This window comes from Lissotriton helveticus, chromosome 1_2 (assembly GCF_964261635.1).
Source record: "Lissotriton helveticus chromosome 1_2, aLisHel1.1, whole genome shotgun sequence".
NCBI classification, from domain to species: domain Eukaryota; kingdom Metazoa; phylum Chordata; class Amphibia; order Caudata; family Salamandridae; genus Lissotriton; species Lissotriton helveticus.
The window spans coordinates 152,615,504-152,637,563 of NC_136058.1; the positions used below are offsets into that span (position 1 = coordinate 152,615,504).

The following is a 22,060-nucleotide window of genomic DNA, read 5'->3' on the forward strand; positions in this document are numbered from 1 at the left end:
CCATTTGTCCAGGGTGTTGAGACTGTGATCTAATGTGTGGCATCGAGCTATCCATCTGCACTCACATCCGTTAAGTAGTTGCTGTACGTTACCACCCTCAGTGGCAGAATGGGTTGGTCTATGGCCTGCCATGTGAAATACGTTTCTTTATGGCCTTGTTCCAGGAAATGTAATACCAGGGGAACGTTCAGTACTCCACACCTCATTCGGTTTCTATGCTGGATTATCCGATCCATGGCCATCTGGGTGATTTGCATTATGTAAATAAGATTACATGGTCAGCGTATGGCATATAATGACATTGCTGGATCTGCAATTGGTGAAGCCTCTTAGTGGATATGTATGTTTGTTAGTTTTAAATTCCTTGGTGTTGAGTGCCGAGGAACATGCCACACATCGCTGGGATTTGTAGTGACCTTTGATGGGGGCCAGGCCCCAGGTAGATGTGATTGATTTGTTATTGTTGATTTTCTTGGGCCAAGTTAGGGCATGTACCAAATGATCTGCTAGATTGCATCCCCTGCGGTATGAGAACAGTGGTGATGTAGTGTAGTTCCTATATTCCCAATAGGCTCTGCGCATTGGCATAATATATCCTATAGATGTGACGTAGGACTTAGGTAGGGCTGGACTGGGAAGTGAAAGCAGCCCTGGCAAATGTTGTCAGTTCAGCCCCCGCACGGTGCGAAGTGAGTGAGCACGACCACTGCTGGCGGAGGCCTGGGGCGGTTCCTCCCCCCAAGAAAACTTTGGACAAAGAGACCAAAATGATGCATTTACTACACATTTTTCATTACATATTTTATTGCATTAACTTTCAAAGCACAGTAAATGGTAAATTATGTCCTTAAAGAGCACCAGGTTACCCAGTCATATGTACCCATAGACATTCTTACAGAACTCTCTAAAAATAGACACACGAGTAGTGAATCAGTAACACAAAGTATAAGTCAGACCACTGGTGGCAGTCCTGGTGCACTGTGCAGCCACTTTTAAAAATTAAGTGGAAAAAAATACTAACTCAGGCACTGTTCTCAGTTTCTTCAGTGGTGAAGCATTTATCTTTGTTTATCCTGGTCTGCTATGCTTCGTCAATGTGATATATATATATGTATGTGTATGCACACAGGCTAATACAGACTCATCACCATGGCTCCTGTAACAGTCTAACTTGTTTATTTGAACAAGCATCATGAAGGGTGAAGAGGGTGGAGGGATATTAATGCAGGGGTGAAGCCTGGTCTGGAGATGACACTGAGGTTCTAAGAGTGTGCTAGGCGCCCATGGATATGGCGAGGAACCCCCCCCCCTTCTGAGGTCCAAAATGAGATTAAGCACCAAGGTAGTAGGGCCACTGGGGTGCCTTATCTTGGTAACCTGGGAGAGTGCAGGAGTGTCTACTCACACGAAGTGGTAGTTACCTAACGTAAATACAAAGCGGACGTGTGGTGAGACTGCTGTGTCTATATCTAGCTATGCTTGGAGTTGGACGCTGTAGTGTCGCCCACTGTGGTTCAAGTGCCATGTCGTGGACAGCTGCCAAAAGAGGACTGCCCTTGTTTCTAAAGAGAGTGAAAAGTGCAAGTGGCGATTTTTTTGTATGTCAGGCAGGATAGATCGGTGAGGTGATGTGCAGGTCACAAGTTAGATTCCTAGCTAGGCTGACTCAGTCTGTAATCTTCCTAACCTGTTAGTGCTGTAAAAAGGCTTGGGGGGGCATTTAATAAACAAATCAGAAAGGTGATAGGTGGTCTCAGACATGGCTTGCTTCACAGGCTCAGTTGTGGAGACAAGTTCTTATTTTCCATCGTTAGAATTTGAGCCAAAGCAAGAAAAAAAAGGGGGAAGGGGGAAACAAGCATAAAGAGGAAGCTATGAAAACATTGAGAGAGGGAGACACCTGTGATGAAAAAAGAACCTTTGATAGATAGCTAAATAGACAGGATGTGTAGGTGGCAAAAGAAAGATTCATTAGGTGAAATCAAGACTAAGTTGCCCTTGGTATTTGGCAACCATGGTATTGAACAGCGGGACACTCATAAGTAAGTTTTTTTAGCCCTGCATTTATAACAAATTATGTGACTGTTGGATCATGTTTCAAAATATAACAATGCAGTATCAAATCCCAGGTCCATTTCACAGTATATAACATAGATTCATGGCTAAGCAGCAGATGACTCCGCAATCGTAATGATACTAGTAGTAATATTTGTTGTGACTCAGGCCATGTGAGCTTAGTGTGAAACAGCATAAAATATTTGTAAACTCCTTGCCTTTATTTTCACATTACAGGCAAGTTTTATTTTAATGAAAGGCTTGCATCACTGTCAGGAATAAAGTTAAACTGTGTTTTAACCAAAACCAACGCTGCCCAATGCTGACAGAAATCCATTGTAGTGGTGACACCTCCAAGGTGCTTAATTGGAGGTCAAATTCCCTGTTGAGTTGTTGTCATGGAGAGACGTGAATCCAGCCCCTCCCGGTCCTGTGTCGGTAGTGAGGTGTGCATGCCTATTTGTTGAATAATGCAATCAAGGATATGGTCTTATCTAGACTTCACTATGGCAGTGCTCCCTTGACCGTTGCAGCAAAATCACGCATAACACCAATGAAGGCCATCTTAAATGTGGCAGCTAGGCTAGTATCCAGAGCGAAGTGATTCAGACACATTACACCTGTTCTCGTCACTCTCAAGTGGCTCACAATAGAAGCAAGGTGCCTCCCTCAAGGTAGACTGCACTACTCAAAGCCCTGCACTTCGGTACCCCAAAATACCTGACCACAAACTCACTGTCTAGAGGCAACCACACCCTACTCAGTGCTGATTGTTTGGTAAAATTGTTCTGTGTAACCTCACTAATGATACCTAGCTTGTCCTTGCACTGGCAGAATATGCCATGTATATCTAGTTATAATGAATTGTAAACTCGTTGCTCTGTAAACACACAGCCTTGTTCTTCAGCTTTGTAGTTATCATCTTGAACTGATATGTATGTGAAATTTGTACTGTACAAACGCTCTTCTACCCCAGGGTCTTCTTTGCGCTTTTTAAAACCTCTGAATACACAAATAAATATACGATTGAGACTTTTATCTCAGTAAAAGTTTTAAAAATGTGCATTTCTTTAAACAAGTTTTTACTTGAAATGATCTGTTTGACTGCCACTCACCTTTGCATGAGAAATCAAGGGAAAGGCGGGAGAACGGTAAATTAAAAAATATAGGACCGATCTTAGCATCTCACTTCACAAAATACATTTTGTCAGCGGTCTATCACTCTGTGGCAAATTGCACTGGCCAGGAGTGCATGCAACTTAAAACTAGGGGCATCTCGACCAGGCCAGAGCATCTCATCACTCCGCAAGGAGCTGGAGGCTGAGACCCATGATCCTACAGCCAGCCCAAGCGTCACTGCAGCAATAAGTTGGGGACTTGGGAGCAGACGGTGGGGAGGCCAGGCCGTTACCGAGGCCCAATGAGAATATCGCAGGACTGGTGAATCTGGAAACTGAATAGAGAGGCCTCCGAACCCACGAAATTGAGACCCCCCTATAACAGGCCTTTTTGAGACAAGAGGGTTGACGGGAATGCTGCAAATGAAGCAAACTTGGTCAGTGGATCAGAGCAAGAGAATATCCAACGCCCTCCCGGGCCCTTAAAGCGATACCTTCTCCCACCCTGCCTACATCCCAGGTGGAATACAGGATCTGCAGCACAGGATACAGCGTTCACCACGAACAGACGAATAGGGCGAGTGGTGGCTAACCAAAACAGCAGGCTCCTGGATACATAGGAAAGACTAGGGCCCCGCCCAAAAATAACACTAATAAGACAACGCTTAGGAGACCCCCACTGTTTGAAAACCAGGAGTCAGTACTGAAAACAAGGCTCGTTAAGACCATTGGAGTGGGGGTGCATTCAAGAGAACCACACCCCCCCCCATCCCCCAACCCCTGTTTGTTGCTGTATAACAATGGAAAAGCATACTGGGCCTCGACTGAGGCAGGAGGCCCAAACACAATCAGAAACAAGGAGGGTACAATCAGCCACAAGAGAGCCCTCTCCAGTGCCTCAGGTAGGAGAAGGAGTGGAAAACAATTGCGCAGAAGGCATGAAACGACCTACTTCCTGCCCGGTTCTAGCTTAGTGCACTTTTCTTCATTGCGCACCTTTCTAAAATGTTGTTGTTAGGTTATATGAAGGTACACGAAGTTCACGATCTATTGTGTTTTCTTATTTAATTCTTTTTAAAAGCAGTAAATTGCACTTACTTAAACGTCTGGAGACCTCAGGCCTACACAGGCTAATGCTGTGCTGTCTGCTGCTTGCTTCTCCGGTGCGTGTGACTCCCTAACTGACTAAGAGTGCGGGGGCGCGCTGTGTACAATGCTGCAGGCGGGCGAACTTGGAGAGGGGGCGCAGATGATTGGTCCGACTCGCACATCATGCCCTAAACACTCTCTGTCATTGGCAATGACAGTAAGAGTTTAGGGTGCGATGCGCGAGTCGGACTAGTCATTGGCGCTTCCGATGGCTTCTGGTGTTTGCATGCTCTGCCACAATAAGGCGTTTGGCGATTACACGCACCGCAGGCACACTAAGTACAGAAGGCAGAGTGCACTGCAGGGACTGTCACCGTGGCTTCTGATTTTGTTACTGACGGCCGATTTTGCTAAAAAAAAAAATAACATCGGCCCCCAGTAACAAAACCAGCCCCCTGTGACAAAACCGGCCCCCATTTCTACCAGCCTACCGGGGGATTGCCCGGTGCCCGGCCTCACCAGTCCGGCCCTGGACTGAGGTCTACTAGGTCTCTATCGAATATATTAGACTTAATTGTGAGTGCTAGCTAGCTCAGAGGTCACTAGAAACTTTCTAGAATAAACAAGAAGGGATTAGTTTCTGACAACCACATAAAAATGACAACTTTGTTTCCCCAAGATAAAACGTATCTTCAGAGTCGTGGAAACAATAGATAGATATTTTACTCAGTCAATCGTGCATGCTTCATTTCATCAGAGGTGCAGAGAAATAGAGAGACGAGCGTTTTCAATAAAAGTATTTTTTGAACAGTCTTCTTTCTCATGCAGAAGAAATGAACTGCTACAATCGTAATACTGGCTGTAAAGTATAATGGGTACAGCAAGAAGAGTATTATGAAATAATACTGTAATAGCATGGTATGGTTTCTAAGCCATAGAATATATACATAAATAAATAAATACTAAAAAGTACTCAACTGGTGATTCTAAAATACACCTACCCCAATGTACCTAACCTAAGTCTAGTACGAGAGAAGAAGTAATTGAGGTGCAGCATAAGTTTAGTATTCTTTGCCAAGAATCTATCCAAGATTTCTCTTAGGGTCTAATCAGCTCCGTACTTTGGTTTAGAATGAAGGAGGTCTGGTATCTCTCTGTCTCGGGACTCGATTTCCCAACACCCTGCAAGGGGAGCTTGGAAACACAAGAGCTGGATTTCTCTGCAAGAGAAAAGACAGCGTCTCTCTCAGTGCGTCAGCTGGAGGGTCGGCTTCCTTCGGCACTTGCTGTAGCGAGCTGCGTCGGGCAAGTAGATAGTCAAACTGCTCCAAACCACTGTGTGTTTTCTAGGGCAAGTGTGGGCATATTTATACCTTGAAGGTGCCGAGTTTGACGTAAAGTTGGACATATTAACGTCATCAAAGAATCGTAGTTCTTTGAAAACTCCATGAGTTCTTGGACAAATCAATATTCAAGCAAGGGGAAGTCCCTAACTGCAGAAGCCGAGTTTTCCAAGAAATCGTTGTGGCTTTTCGGAACTAGTGGAAGTATCCATGCCTGTATTTGGACTACATGGGCTATGTCTAAATATGGTTATGATTTCTATGCCTATATAAGGACAAGGTGATTTATACCTATATAAGGGCATGAATCGGGAAAATTACAATAGGGTCCTAAAATGCTATACAACAGTGGTTCCTGAAATAGGTCCAGAGTCCTCAAGGTGTTCCAGTACTTTTTAATGATTTTACAGATTTTGTTACTGGAGGGTGAGACGGTTGACACAAATGGGATGCGGGTATTTTTACGTTTCTGCTTTGGTGTGAGCAGGGTTTCCCAATGGCTATACCAGGCCCGTTTGCGGGCTCTGGTTACCAGCTTTTTAGGAGTTTCTCCGTAAGAATAGCAGCTTCACGGAAGTAGTCTTTTCTCCATTTGCAATTTCTGCGAATGTGGAGGAATTGGACGAAAGGCAAACCGTCACGTAGACTATGTAGGTAGAAACTCGTGTACAGTAGGGGAGTGTTTCGCTCAGTGGGTTTTCCAAAGAGAGAGGTGCCTATCTTATCTTCCTCAAACTGAAGTGTCAGATCCAAAAAAGGGGAGGTTGTTTTCCTTAGCATCTGCTGTGAATTTGAGATGAGGTTGACAAGAATGAAGCCAGTACAGGAATTGTTGTAGAGTTTCTTGGTTACCCTTGCAAATTAGCAAAATATCATTGATACAGCGACACCAGAAAGTAATATTTGTTTTGAACGGGTTAGCAGGGGTCAGGATTTTTGTTTTCTCAAGGTTTCACACTTAAAGTATTCGAAATTCGTAGCGAAGCATGCTCCCATTAAAAAAACTACTTTGATTTGTAAGTAAAAGGTATCCCTATGAAGGAAATAGTTATTACTGAGAGCAATTTTAAGGAGGTCCATGACAAAGTCTGTAGGTATTCAAACAGGATGTGGTCTAGAATCAAGGCGGTCCCGTATGACAGAGAAGCCTTCATCATGAGGCATATTGGTGTAAAGTGATTCAATATCTAGGCTTACCACCAGTGGTGAAAGGAGTATGCTTTATAAGGTTAATAAGGTCCATGCTGTCTCTAACGTAGGTGTCAGTTAGTGGGACAAATTCCTTGATTATGGCATCAATGTATTTACCAATTGGTTCAAAGAACGAACCACATCCAGACATGATTGGTCTGCCAGGTGGATTGTGCACATCTTTGTGTATCTTTGTTAAGACATAGATCACAGGTGTGTGGGGATGTACATTGTTGAAGAAAACAAATTCTTTATCCGTGATGATATCCTGGGTTCTGGCTTGATTGGTGACTTCCTGAATTTTGATTCTTATGTCAGGCATGTATGATTAACTTTCTGATCGTTGGTTTGTATTTGTCATTCATAGGTGTCAAATGTGGTGGAGTCCTCTCAGCACCATCTGGCAACTTCTCCAGTCCAAATTTTCCAGGACTTTATCCTTATGACACGGATTGCATGTGGTTGATAGTAGTTCCAGAGGGATCATCTGTCCTGCTGACCTTTCACCACTTTGAGCTGGAGTACCATGACAGCTGCGATTTTGACTATGTCAAAGTGTACAATGGGATTTCTGAAGATGAAGGCAATCTCCTGGGAAAGTTTTGTGGCACAAGCTTACCACCTCAGTTCACCTCCTCATGGCACGTCATGTCTGTCATTTTTCACTCCGACAAGCATGTAGCGAGTAAAGGTTTCACTGCTGTCTACAGTAAAGGTGAGATCTGATTCATGCACAACCATAATAACCATTATTCATGCTGGCTAGGGTAATATTGAGTAACTTGAGCTGCTAAACACAACTGATCCAAGTTCTCAATTGAAGGCAGGTTGCCTATATACAAATATTTCATACATAATCAATTAGCATATTGATGAATATATAGAATTGCATTGTGTATGCATACGTATAGTACTTCATATCCCTGATGAGGAGCTGTAGAGAATTTCAAGATGGGTAATATGTTACTCGGTGGAAATGTTTCAGAGAATTGTGTCAGTATGTCATGTGACCTATGTGAGCAGAGTCTTGAGGTCAGTATGGTGGACCAAAGGTGTGCTCTTATACCGATTTTGTCACTCTGCCTTGGCGTGTACTAAAGCAAAATTAAAGAGAAATACGATGCTCACACTAACACATTAGTGTGTATGGACGAAGAGAAAGGAGTGAATGAATCGTGTCCTACAAGAGAAGTGTTTTGTTTTTTGTTTGCACTGCAGGCTGCTCCTTTGATGTTAGTTGGGAACATGTAGTTGAGCCTATGAATAGAGGCCTGAGGGATAGCTGAGCATATGGTTGCACCAACCATCACACAGGATGATTTTTATTTTCAGTTTTATGTTACCATTCTGAGTTATCTATTGTTCATCCCTTCCCAGTGATGGCAGGTGTTTCAATGTGGGTTCAATTTGGTAAGAGCCATGTCTTTACTACCTTCCGGAATTCTAGTTGGGCTTGGATGCTTCTTGCCTTTGATAGGACAGAATTCCAGAATGTGCTGCTTTTTTGAGGGAGAACCAATGTGGGTCTACCAATGTGTTTTTCTTGTAACAAGAGGCAGTTCATGCCACTCTAGAATGGGAAACAGCCTTTACCAAACTGACAGCGCCACACATGCCATTTCCCCGCAAGAGCAGCCACACATGCTTTAACCATGCATATGCCTTAACCAAACATTTGCGTGGTAAAGGCAGTGCACAGTCTAGATGTCCGGTAATGCAACAGGAAGTGTTGGGACAGAAAGCCTGATGCAGACAGGTTAGAGGGGCTAGGGCCGGGTTTGGAGGGATGTGGGGGTAGTTTTAGGGATGGGGTAGTTTTTAGGGCTCGGCGGGAAGTTGGGGTTCTTTAAAGCGCAAGAGGCTGGCTGTTAAGGTTCAGGGCAGGGGGGAAGGGTGGTTGTAGGGATGGGGTCGGTTTTAGGACTTAGGGGAGGTGGAGTTTTTTATAAGGCATGATCCAGGGTTTTAGGGCACAGGGCAGGGGGCAGGGTAGTTTTAGGTATTAGGAATGGGAGTAGGTTTTAGGGCTCATGGGGTTCCATTGTTTATAGGGCAGGGGTCAGGGCTTTTGGGCTCAGGGCGAGGTGGTCAGGTAGTTTTAGGTTTTAGGGGTGTGGTAGCTTTTAGGGGTCGGGGGCTCGGGTTCGGGTTGTTTATAGGGCACAGGGCGGAGGAACTGGCATGTGGTCTTTACCACAAGTCCCTTTACCAATAATACCTTTACCATGAAATTGCATGGTAAGCCGCATTGTTGTTCGGGCTGCGTTGTTGAGACACGTGTGGTTTAGCCATGCGCCCCTCTGTCGTATTACCTTCTAGAATGAATTGTTTCTACCTGAATGAATGATGTGTTTTCATTGTGGATGGCCCTGTGGGTGATGTAGAGTCTTGAAAGTTGAGCTTCTGCAAATTGGTGCCAATGGAGAGTTAGATGGCCAGTGGCATATAGACGGGTAGTGGGTATCTTGCTGTCCCATACTGGATTCTTGTGTGTAATCAGCTGTTTCACAGGTTGGGCAGAAACTGGTAGGGGTTGGCCTAACTTTATAAACTTACTAGGATTGAGGATCAGTGTCCTCTTCAAACATGACATGTATGAATATTGTGTGCAGCAGATTATGATAACTTGCCATACCAACGCGTTCATGTGAACATTTTTTCTAGGTACTGGGTCAAAATATTTCCATTCAGCTGTCTTTCTTTTAGATGGATAGCTGCAGTGCTTTCACTAAACTCTTTTTGGGTGTTATAAGTAAAAAACATTCCAACTAGGATCGAGAAATTCATCACATTTTGGTTAAAGAATGATTTCCAACGTTGGAGCCGCAAAAGTATTCTGAACTTGTTGACATCCGGTTTTAAATGGCTTTGACGTCTTACTGAGGTTTCTTGTGGTTCCAAAATTGAAAGCATAAAAGTATTTTGAATTCTAAAAAAGTGGAAAAATCTCCAAAACTCTATGCATAGAATGTTAAGGCTTCCCAGTAAAGATAGCTGAATCTTTGAAAGGTTGGTTCTGCCTGACCTACCAAATGAGGAAACTTGTTGCATCTATTTAATATTCATAAAGTCTTGTATACTAGTTGGTCAATGAGAGTGCAAATTAGGAAAAGCTATGTTAACAAGAACATTGGATGACTTTTAAAAGTGAAGATCCGAAATCCCACATACCTGTTTATTGGCATTCTATTAATTGCATTAATTTGAGACACATATCAGGTGGAATGTATCCAATAGTTCCATTTTTTTATGTTACATTTGCTGAGATGTTTTTTAAGTTGCATGGTTTTTGGTTCTATAATATGCTTATCATCAAATGTCATTATTTATTTCTCACTAACTGTGTGAAAATACACCTGTGCATTGTTAAGCGTATCACACATCCTAAGAATTGCTGCAGAGGTTAAGCGACGTGTGTGCCAGAATGGCTCTCTAAATGTTATCTCCCAAAAATATCTGTGTTTATAACTAAGAACACATTCAGAAGGTTTCTTGTCTCGAAGTCATGAAAAATAAAACAAGTATTTATTAAAGTAACAAAAATGAGCCTGTTTCAAAGCAGGTGCTATTGGGGTGCATTTCAATATATGGACCTGAAATGGATTATGATATTTGGCAGGGAAATGGTGGAGGGAGGCTTGATCTGAAGCCAATCCCTCCTCCCCCAAACTCTGAGATGACTCTGCTAGCCCCAGTGTCGACCCAGGGCACTGGGAGAGGGAGTAAGGGAGAGATAACAACACTGGTCCAGAGTTGCAGAGGCTAGGTCTCAGGCCAAATGGTCTTGGAACAGATATTCCCCTAAAGCACAGACCGTGCTTATAAATAAAGAGAAGGGAACCCACAACAAGTATTATACTTATGATATCATTATGATATGAGGGCATCAAATAGTCACAGTAAGGAAGGAGTTTGCTGACTGTTCAAGGAGAAACTTCTGTGCATCCTCATAGGTTTAAGTTTTATTGAGCCTTCTAAAGAACAGGAACCAACTCTAATCACAGAGAAGGGAGAAGAATGGATGAGTCTGAAATAACAAAGGAGGTAGCACTGGGGGTGTTTGGACAAAATATTGCATACGAAATATTGTGAATCAAAATATTGGGATGTTCAAAATATAATCGACAGGAATATCGAAGGTAAGAATAAAAGTGTTGTTTTTAATATTGTTGTAAAAATATACATTTTGAGAATATAATTGTCAATAATACCATTTGTAAGTGTTAATTTGTATGTGTTTTATTGTAGTTTGTCAGATTTTTTATTTTTAGTAATTATCTGTATTTGTGTGTTTAGTAAGATATTTTATTAATTATGACATTTTTAGCTTTTGTTTTATTAATGTTTAAACATATTATATATATATATATATATAATTTTCTAGTAGTGGGATGTTGGGTTTGGAAGGGATAAAGGTGGGAAGATTTTTAAAAAGTGAATACATTAAATGTAAATTATTTAATGATATGCAAATTAATATTGTAAAATGTATACATTTCGTTTGGCACTTTAATCATTTTTCTAATAATAATGTATTTTTTCTGAATGTATATATACATTATATTAAAGGTAAAAAACCTTTTATTCTAAATATAAAAATATTAAAATCATTACTTCAATTATAGAAAATTGGTACAATTTAAAATATATAAAAAATAATTTTAACAATGAAACATAATATATAATACTTTTGTCAATTCTTTTTTTTTAATTGTAAAGGATATTTGAAATATTGGAAGTGATAATGTTTGTCTAATTAAATTATGAACATATACTAAATATGTATCATTTATGATGCCTACATGTATATGTTGTTGTATATGTATATGTTGTAGGTTTATTCATGTATTATACAACATTTTATAATGGAATTTATAAAATTCCAGCCAGATGACCGCAGTTGACACATAGGCCCTCATTACGATGTCGGGCGGACTTGCATCCACCCAACACCATTGCGGGGAATGTATCGATCGACCATAGATCAGCGGTTCCTACACACTAATTTGGATGCAACCGCACTTAGGTGCTCATTAGGATGGCGGACGGACCTGCGTCCTTCTGCCACCCCAGAGGGGGAGGGACCATCCGCAGGGGCAGCGGCGGTCCCTCCAGTGCAATTAGGATGTGACCGCCACCCTGGCGGTCACATCCTCAATATTTAACATTGCGGCGGGTGCTGCTTCTGCATGCTTAGCATTTGCATGCAAAAAGCGGCAGGCACTGTGCTGTGCCTGCCGCTTCGTGCACGCAAATGCAGGGGGGTACCATAGGTACCCCCATGTGCACCCCCCCACTCACCCTGGGGGCCCGCAACGGGCCCCCAAAGAAATAACCGTATGCCTTTCCACAGCGAAGAAGCCGCCGCGGAAAGGCATCTGTTAACCCCCATCCTAATATGGCTGGCAGTGTCTGTTAGACACCGCCTCCATATTAGAGCTTAAAGCGGCGGACGGTCTTCCTGACCCCCCAGCCATCCTAAACTGGCGGGGGGTCTTTGAAGGCTCCGCACCGGTTTTTCCGCATCCTCCGGGCCGGCGGACACTTTCGCCGGCCCGGAGGATACGGAAACACCGCAATCCTAATGAGGCCAATAGTGTGGCCGGTAACATCCATTTTTCAATGGGAGCTTGTGCGGCGCGCTGAAAATGCCCACAGCAGAAGCTCTCATTGAAGAATGGAAGTGGGTAAACATCCCTGCACACGGTGCAGGGATGTTAAGGGGGCACCATAGTTGGGCCCCAGGCCCACATGCAGAACGCCAGGGAGGAAGAGGGCCCTGCCAGGGCCCCCCAAAGTCAGTTTCCGACTGCCAATCCATGTTGGAAAGGCTGACATGGATTGGCTGTTTGGAAGCTGATGGCGTTAAGGTGTTAAATAAATTATTATCTGTTTTTATAAATTGGAATTTGTTATTTGTTTGGCTCCTTAACTGTGTTGATACTTCTAAATGATTTACACATTTTCTTAAATTAAGCCTGTCTGCTCTGTGCAGTAGCTACCAGGGGTTGAGCTCAAGTTTAAATTATTGAAACTTTTACTGGAGCAACAAGAACAGTGGGATTATTACTAATGTTGGACTACCATCCACCCCAACTAATAATCAACCTTCTCAAATGCACGTTTAAGGAGCAGGTGTTAAAAAAAAGAGGGCTAGAGTATTACATTTGCACCAGTCTGTACAGTAGGCTCTTGAATAGAAATGTATAGCGGTCGGTATCAGCCAAACTCCTTTTCTTTATCTATTTCACATATACATTTATAAACAGTCTTGGAATCAGTAATGAGTACTGAACACTGTGGCACCAGCACCTGAAGCTGACTTTGGAGTGGTTAGGGTGTGAAGGGCTCTTGGAGCTATTGAAAACTGTAGAAAAAAACATCTGAGAAAAGTTAGACTTTGAGAGCTTTTCTAGGCACATTTACATCTAGGCATGTTTTACAGTGTGATGGGCAGAATATTCCAATTTGATGGGGCCTGTAAAGAAAAGGCCTTGCCACAAAGATTAGCTCTGCAGAGTAGAACGTAGGAGGCCAAGCAGAGCCTTCTAGCGGGAATCTATTTCATTAATCTCATGGGGCCATATGTTTCGAATCTTTTTCCTGTTTGCAAACAGGTGATTCTCCGAATCGGCCTGTTTGCGAATTGAAAAAAGATTTTGGGAATGTATCATCCCAAAAGGCCATCGCAAAATAGAGACTTACTAAATTTTCGATTCTCTATTTTGCAAATGCAATTCGGGAAGCACCAGAAATTCGCTATTTGGCCTTAAGGAATTGCAAATTACCACCAACTTCAAGTTGGCAGTAATTTCCAATTTTCTTTAAAAAAGCACTTTTTTGAATTTTAAAAATGCCATATGTCGCACATACATGCCTTGAGGGCATGTATGTGCGCAAAATGTGCACACATGCATATTTCGGGGGTGCAACAGGGTGTCCTTTTGGCAGCCTTGCAACCATGAAATTGCATTCTCAATTTGCGATTTTGTGGTAATCACAAATTGAGAATGTCTTCCCATTCATTCCTAAGGGCCTCCTAGGAATGAATGGGAAGGTATTCCTTTGCGATTTGCAAATATGGAATATGTAGGATTCGCAACATTTTTAGCAAATCCTACATACATTGCATTTTGCGATTCTCTAATTGCAATTCGCTAAAAATCTTAATTTGAGAATCGCAATTCTCTTTTTTGATACATATGGCCCTTAAGAGATTAATTGAGGAGACTTTTAGCACATTATATTCATAACAAAGGACTATGAAATAAAAGTATGTTGATGTTGAAAATGTTCGATGGGTCCATTATATAAGAATCTGACTCTTGTATATATCATTTCTTTGATTGATTCCCTATATACCAGTGAGTTTTGATGCTTATGTTGTGTTAGCTTTCGGAATAAGAATTATCGATTTTAATTGATGACCGAAGGAGCCAATGTTTACAATCCACTGTATTTACCCAGGTTTCTTTTGCAACATTTGGGGTAACCCTATTCTTATGTAAACGAAAAAGTCCAACTATTTGTAAAAATGTCAACTTTTTCCGTTGTTCTACCCGATTAAGATGAATAGGTTGTCATACCTTTCAGATGTTAATTATGCACCTTATATCCATACAGTTTCACTTTTGTACAGGATCTTACCAAATTGCTCTTTACATTATTTTTCTGCCACTTTGGTATGACCACATTTTACAAAATGCAGGCCCACCTCTGAACACCATTGGAAGAATGCATTGTAATTCTAAATTAATTATAGGGACGTTTCCAGAGGTGGGATTGGCTAAGAGCTTTGTTATTAGGTAGATTTGGTATAAATTGCCACTCCGAGACTACTTGGCACTTAAAAGAAACACAAAAATTGAAACAGTTGCGTAGATAAACAATAACAGCTCTATACAGGGAAGTGGGGAAACTAGGCCAATGCGCAGAAGAGGTAGGTTTTCAGTCTTTCACGAAAACACGAGCAGTCCTGCAGTGATCTGAGATTAAGAGGAGGAGAACAACAAAGTTCAGGGGGCAAAATGAGAAAGGACCAATGTTGTGATTAAACAACCACAACTCACAGAAAGGTTTTAATGCCTTTAGTGAACGAAGCCAGAAGAAACGTGATCCTCCTCGCGCCAGCCACAGGTTAACTGACACAGAAAGATTCACCGCTGTACGAAGGTTCTAACAGAACTATGGTAAAAGAACATTCTAAATATTAAAGGCACACAGCACAGTAAAAGCACATTACTGTGATTGAACAGCTACACATTACTGCACATCCCCTCCCTTTCTACTTAAACAACTAAAAAGAAAGCAATGAATGACAACACATTACAGCAATGAGAACCATCTAACATAATGTAAACATATGGTTAAAAAAGTTTGCACATAATCCTCCAAATGGGTAGAAAGTCTGCGATTCCTAGGAAGATGTGCTCCTCCCCAGCGGCGATCGCCATAAACTAAGGGTGGTGGGGTGGGTGGGGTCGCGCGGGGGGGGGATGGGGGGTCGCACGTGGGTGTGGCAGAAGGTGTGTTAGAAATACATTATTTTTTTTAAATGTACCTTTTTCCAGTGGCTGCTTCCACCATCGCATCGCATTTGCCACCTCTCCTCTTCCTGGGTCCCAGCAACCCCTGGGACCCAGACACCCACCCAATCCCTGTGCTGAAGAGCAGCGCGGGGATTGGTCTGAGCAGGGAGGAAAGACACCCTGCTCAGACCAGGGAGTCTGTGGGGTTTCTCCAGCTCAATGCAGTGTGCATGTATCTTTTGGTCTGCCCAAGACAGCCGGCCAAAACACATAAGCGCACTTAGGAGGAGAAGTGCAGAGAGCACTCCTCCTCCCCCTCCCATGCCTGAGGCCCGCCCCTCCCAGCACCGATGGCTTAGAACCGGCAAATGCAAAATAAAACGATGCAAGAACTTTGTTTTATTTTAATTTGCTGGCTCTGAGCCAGGCAGTGGGGCAACGCTACTCTGCCATTGCGGAGGAGCCGCCACTGCTCCTTCCATTACTATCGGATGGGACGCACAGGATTATCGTAAACACGCTCTATTACACCCCCACCACCATTCTCATCTTGCCTCCTCACCCCAACAACCGTATTCCTCAACAGCTCTTCATCACCCATAATCACGTAATTGGTGAGCCTCCCTTGGAAGTGTTCCTCATTTTTATTAACTATACCCCCTCTTTGATACAGAGCCACCTTGCAATTATACCACTTGATTCCATTCACCGACTCAACATAACCGTCATACACTTCCCTAACCTTGAATAGACCCCACAATTTGGATAATCCTTTACTCACTCTCCCATGCTTTGTTTTAACCCAGTCACCAACTCTTATCACACTTTTAGTTTCTTTTTCCCCTTTTCCCTTCTCTTTTTGTAGGTACTGTGGGTCAAACTCGCCATGGTCAGCTTTGGGCCTGGCTCCCCCCCTCCCTCATTTTTTCAAATGAAGAAACATTGCTTACACTGATTATTGGGGCGCCGTGGGCTCAAACCACGTCATTCACTATCACCTCGACATCTCTCACATTTTGGCTCGCCATTAAGATGGCACCCTTGACTAAGCGGCTGGCTCTTTTCACCAATCCATTGGCATCGGGGTTGTATAATGCGGTGCAATAGTGTTTTATTCCACATATCTTTAAAAATTACTTCATTTCATGTGACATGAGTTGTGAACCATTATCTGTAATTATTAGTCAAACCCATCCTCCAGAAACACTTCCTGCAACGTTTCAATCATACAACTGGTGGTCACATAAGCCAAAACTTTACGATCCCCACTTGGAATGTACATCCACCATGCAATCTTCATTCTTTTCCTTATCCCATGCATTGGGTCCTATACAATCCAAGCACACTGTGCACCAAGGTGTGCCAGGATCTTCGATATGGCCCTGTACTGCCCGGACACCTGTCTTTAGTCTTTTCTCACTCCCTTTACAGATATCGCATTTCTCCACCGAGGACATGATTTGATCATCCATACACAGTCACCAGACATTTTCCCTCACTCTTTTCTTTGTCATGGTTTACCCCAAGTGACACTCGTGGGATAGATTGATGATTCTTTTCTTCAACCCTTCAGGTGGCACACATTTATCATTCCTCATAATGACATTCTTGGCTCCAAGTGTCAGTTCATATAAGATCTTCACAAACGGTATCAAGGGAGCAGCAACAGTGCTTTCCTTACATCCACCTCGAACTAACATTTGCTGGACCCCCTTAAGTACAAGCTGACACTCTATACAATTCATCCATTCTTCCTCCTTAAACTCTCCACCCAAACAATCTTCCACATCATGCAACCATGCCACAGCTCCTTCCTGTTCCCTATCTACTTCGGACCAATCTAAGGATAAGCATGAGAGACAGTCAGATTGTGCATTCCTCCGTCCTGAAATATGCTCAACATGGAAATAATATTCTTGAAGCTTGGAGGCTAGCCTCACCAACTTAGCTGACCCCTTCCCTTCTCCTCCTGGGCTCAACATCTTGATCAGGGGTTGTAGTGTAGTTCCTATATTCCCAATAGGCTCTGTGCATTGGAATAATATATCCTGTAGTTTAGACGTAGGACTGAGGTCGACTAGGTCTCTACCGAATATATTAAACTTAAGTGTGAGTGCCAGCTAGCTCAGAGGTCACTAGAAACATTCTCGAATTCACAAGAAGGGATTAGTTTCTGAAAACCACATAAACATGACAACTTTGTTTCCCAAGACTAAGAAATCAATCTCTAGAGTCGCGGAAACAATAGACAGCTATTTTACTCAGTCGATCGTGCATGCTTCGTTTCCCCAGAGGTGCTGAGAAAATAGAGAGACGGGCGTTTTCAATAAAACGTATTTATTGAACAGTCTTCTTTCTCAAGCATAAGAAATGTACTGCTACAATTGTAATACTGGTTATAAAGTACAGGGCATATAATACAAAAAGTAATATAAAGTAGTACTGTAAAAGCATGATATGGTTTCTAAGCCATAAATTGCCTAAAACATATTAAATACATACAGTGATAAAATAATGACTAAAAGTACTCAACTGGTGCTTCTAAAATACGCCTACCCCGGTGTACCTAACCTAAGTCTAGTACAAGGGAAGAAGTAAGGAAGGAGTAGCTTAAGTTTAGTATTTCTCTGCCAAGAGTCTGTCCAAGAATTCTCTAAGGGTCTAATCAGCTCCGTACCTTGGTTTAGAATGAAGGGGGTCTTGCATCTCTATCTCAGGACTCGATTTCCCAGCAACCCGCAAGGGTAGCCTGGAAACACTGGAGCTGGATTTCTCGGCAGGAGAAAAGACAGCGTCTCTCAGTGCGTCAGCTGGAGGGTCGGCTTCCTTCGGCACTTGCTGCTGCAGGGCGTCGGGCAAGTAGTAAGTCGATCTGCTCCAAACCACTGTGTGTTTGTCTGGGCAAATCTAGGCATATTTCTACTTTGAAGGTGCCGAGTTTGACGTGTGATTGGACTTAATAACGTCATCAAAGACTCAGTTCCTCGAAAACTCCATGATTTCCTAGATAAATTAGTATTCAGACAAGGGGAAGTCCCTAGCTGCTGAAGGCGGGTTTCTCTAAGAAATCCTTGTTTAATCTTGGAACTTAGTGGAAGCAGCCATGCCGTATTTGGGCTGCATAGGCTCAGTCTAAATATGGTAATAATTTCTATGCCTATATAAGGATCGGATAATCTATACCAATATAAGGGCATGAATCAGGAAAAATTACACTAGGGTCCTAGATTCATTTACAACAACCACTCCACGATTTTAAGTTCAATAAAACTAAACGTATAAGCACTGAACATATCTAAAGCTGGTGTATATAATCCCACCCAAAATACAACATACAAATTGCATTTGAAAAGGGTTGTTTAAATGTAACGATTATAGAACAAACAGGTCTCTATAGACTTGAAGCATAGTATACATTCTATCATTTGTAAAATACAAAATTACATTCATGAAATGTCTCTGAAGTTTTACAGAAAGGAGAAAAACTTTCGAAACCATCCCATATCATAGATTATAAAATGTTTTTGTTCTGAATATTAGGCCAAATATTGTCATCGGGAAGTTTCCAAAAGAAATCTTGTTCTCTAAGAATAGTTCTACTTTAAGCAGATTACTCTGTGCCAAAAGTTCTATTTTGGAAAAAAGTTCAAATTGGTAGATAGTTTGTTTTGAAAAATGAAGGCCAAATTTCAGAGTTCAGGGAACGCTGTGTGCATGAATCAAAAGTTATTCTCGGAGTCAGGAGAAAACATCAGATCGTCTAGGCTGGCAAAGAAACCGTCTACCGTGGTAGGTGAAAGTGGAACCACTTCAGTTAGCAGATCAAAAGTGCAGAAGTGTGGATCATCGCCGTCAGCGTTTGATGCATTATCAATGTCCGCAGTAGATGATACCTGTGTGCCTGTAGTGTCTCGTATCTCACCCTCAGTTAGACTTGCCGGTGAGACCTCAATTAATGCCGTCACCAGAATTGGCAGCCGTTGGGGGCAACACGATGCATGAGTCGTTACTGGACCGAACAAAGCGTCAACATCCGATGGCAGTACTGATGGAAGTGTAAGACAAATGTTCAACACGCATTCCTGTCTGCAAAGCAGGCATCGTAGAACAGGTAAGATGCAATCTTGCCAGATTGGTCTGAACGATAGAAACCAAGTCGTGTTCAGATCTCTTAAACGAACCAAGCCATGAATCTGTGAAATTCTCTCACGATACCTCATGGCAAGGAGGCATTGTTCCATGGTAGTCTGGGTGTTGCTGGTGACCGGACTTGCCATTTCGGAGCAGAAGGAATAAAAATAGAATTCCTTCTACTAGTCCCAAGATGAGAGGCAGGCCGCCGAACACAGAGTGCACGAAATGTGGAAAAATGCCGAGGACTGCTTCAAATGGTGTTAACAGTCCCGAAAAAATTGTCTTAAATACATGTGCGATGCCGCTGGTATCAGACATGTTTAAGATTTGACTTAACATTTCTGCAAAATGTACTGGGCAGTTTGTTGATAAAAATGCATGTATCTCTGCAGAAGACCTTGCAACTTGCAGATCATACGTTTCTTTAGACGAGGTCAGTGGCACAGTTTTTTGTAAAAGAATGAATTTCATTCTGCTTAAAGTATCAATTCGTATAGAAGAGATATTCAGTGAAGGACATCATTCCGTCCCCCTGTCTGTCTTGTGTGTGGAATACAATTCTTGCATACAACAAGTGACCATGGACGAGACACTGACTAGATACACTTTTCCTGGTAACATGCCACAACAGCTGTGGTCATTGAGCATAACGTAACTGCCATTGGATAGCTGCCTGAAAATTGGTTTTATCACTGCGGAGGGTGTCCCGTGCAGATGGCATGAAAGGTTATGTGCAGAACCTTTGGAGGCTCCGTGTAGATTAATACCTTAGCACAAAAGTGTACCACTTAGTGAGTTCTTACAATTTTTATCACTAAGGAATACCTCCTTTCCCCTATTCCAGCATTTGTGTGTGTATGGTAGAGTCCAGGTTGACTTAATGTATTCTTTACCCAACTTTTCATACAGGCCCGCTGGTATATGCTGTAGACAATACTGAAATTGGAAAATCGTCACTGGTATTGTGATGGTGCCATGTATTATACATTCAATGACAGGCTTCTCAGAAACTGTCAATGGCAATCTTTCCAGTTTTTCAATGCTCAGCACCGTATAGTCTGCTTCTTTTTGTGCCAAAGAGATTTGTTTATCTGTAAGGTTAAATACAGAAAACAATGACGTAGTGTTGATTAAACGCCATGGCATGTAGCCTGAACGGAGATTTTGCAACGTCCAGCTCAGCAGCATTATAGAACGTAATTGAGACTGGCCATGTTGTAACATTAGCAAGTCCTGCTATATTATGTCAATTGCAGAGGATACAATGCTGTCCAAAGAATATATTCTGGAGGACAGAGTCGTTAACCCATTGTCCACTACAGAGAGAGCTTTCTCTAAATGAATACGATCAATTTCTCGTATTCTTTCTGCAGTTTCTATTTGCGTTATTTTCCAAGCTTCGTTGTACGCAGCGTATATACCGGCGTACACGAAACATTTTTGATGTGGTTTGCGAGGCCCCATTAAGAAATCTAGAAAATCATTGCCTTCTTTAAGTAAAGATAAGTGTTGTTTGATTTCTGGAAGTGTAGATTTCTGTAGCCACTCAAGGCATAGCTTTCCTACACTGTAAGTAGTTACTATCCCTGGATGCTGTCTCTGGGAATATCTTGGATCTGGCCTATTCACTGTGAACCCTTGTGTTTTGTTCAGGAATCTATCTTGACAGTTATTCGTGTCTGTTGGCCAATTTAACCATTTTTTCCAATCAGGATTAGTTCTGTTTTGTTTTAAAATATAGGGTATGTCTACCTCCTCTTCTGTAGTATGATTACTGTCAGATGTGGGCTTAGGTATAGACGGTTTGTTTAAATCTTTTATCTTAGCCAGGCCAAGACAAGAAGTTTGTTGAACAGTGCCATTTAAAAACATTATTTGTTCTGGTATAATGCAGGCTCTGAACAGGGCTTCTGAACCTTTCACCTACCAGTCTTTCGTGCCCCAGACAGTTTTTGTCTCAATGTTGTCTTTCCAAAAGTCAAATCCTAATCTAGACAGCTGAGCATAAAAGTTTGCAGAATAAATGTGTTTAGTATTGGTCAACATTGTTTTCATTCCTGTCTTATTTATATATTTGAAATAAAACGTTTCTGGATTTGTAACATTAAACCCTGTGAAATATGCAAATTTTTCATAAAATGTTTTTGAGCTGCCTTTTGGTGATGCTGGACAATGTTCCCATTGATTATAAGTAAAAACATTTCTAGGGTTTGCAGATTTATGCAAATAATGGTGACTATAGTGATTAAAACAATACATTTGTTCATAATCTGATGAACCTTCTAAGTATTCATGTTCTGTTAATTTAGCTGACATTTCTAAATCTGTCATCATGTTGTTAATAGTTTCAAAGTCCCAATCATCAGAAAATGTGCTGGGTGATACAAAGTCACTCAAAGATACTCAAAAAGCTTATTTTTCTGTGCTTCAGCGATCAGAATTAGCTTAAAAAATAATATTTCATTGCTCATTTCTAAGCTGACCATATCGTAGGTCACTTCTGTTGCTACATGAAGTACTGTTGCTGCATGAACGTCTGGTGTAGAGTCTTTAATAGCTCCACCGGGCCATAGATGTCATAATCAGTTCTGTCCCATGCTAT

The 22,060-nt window shown here is 42.1% G+C and overlaps 1 protein-coding gene across 1 annotated transcript in view; it reads left to right on the forward strand.

The window, feature by feature from the left end:
- The window catches only part of CDCP2 (CUB domain containing protein 2), a 334,374-nt gene that overhangs the window by 126,840 nt on the left and 185,474 nt on the right, over positions 1-22,060 (forward strand). The window contains exon 2 of the mRNA XM_078671806.1: positions 7,164-7,511. Within this exon, the coding sequence (XP_078527932.1) occupies positions 7,164-7,511 (348 nt within the window). The remainder of the gene's footprint in view (positions 1-7,163; positions 7,512-22,060) is intronic.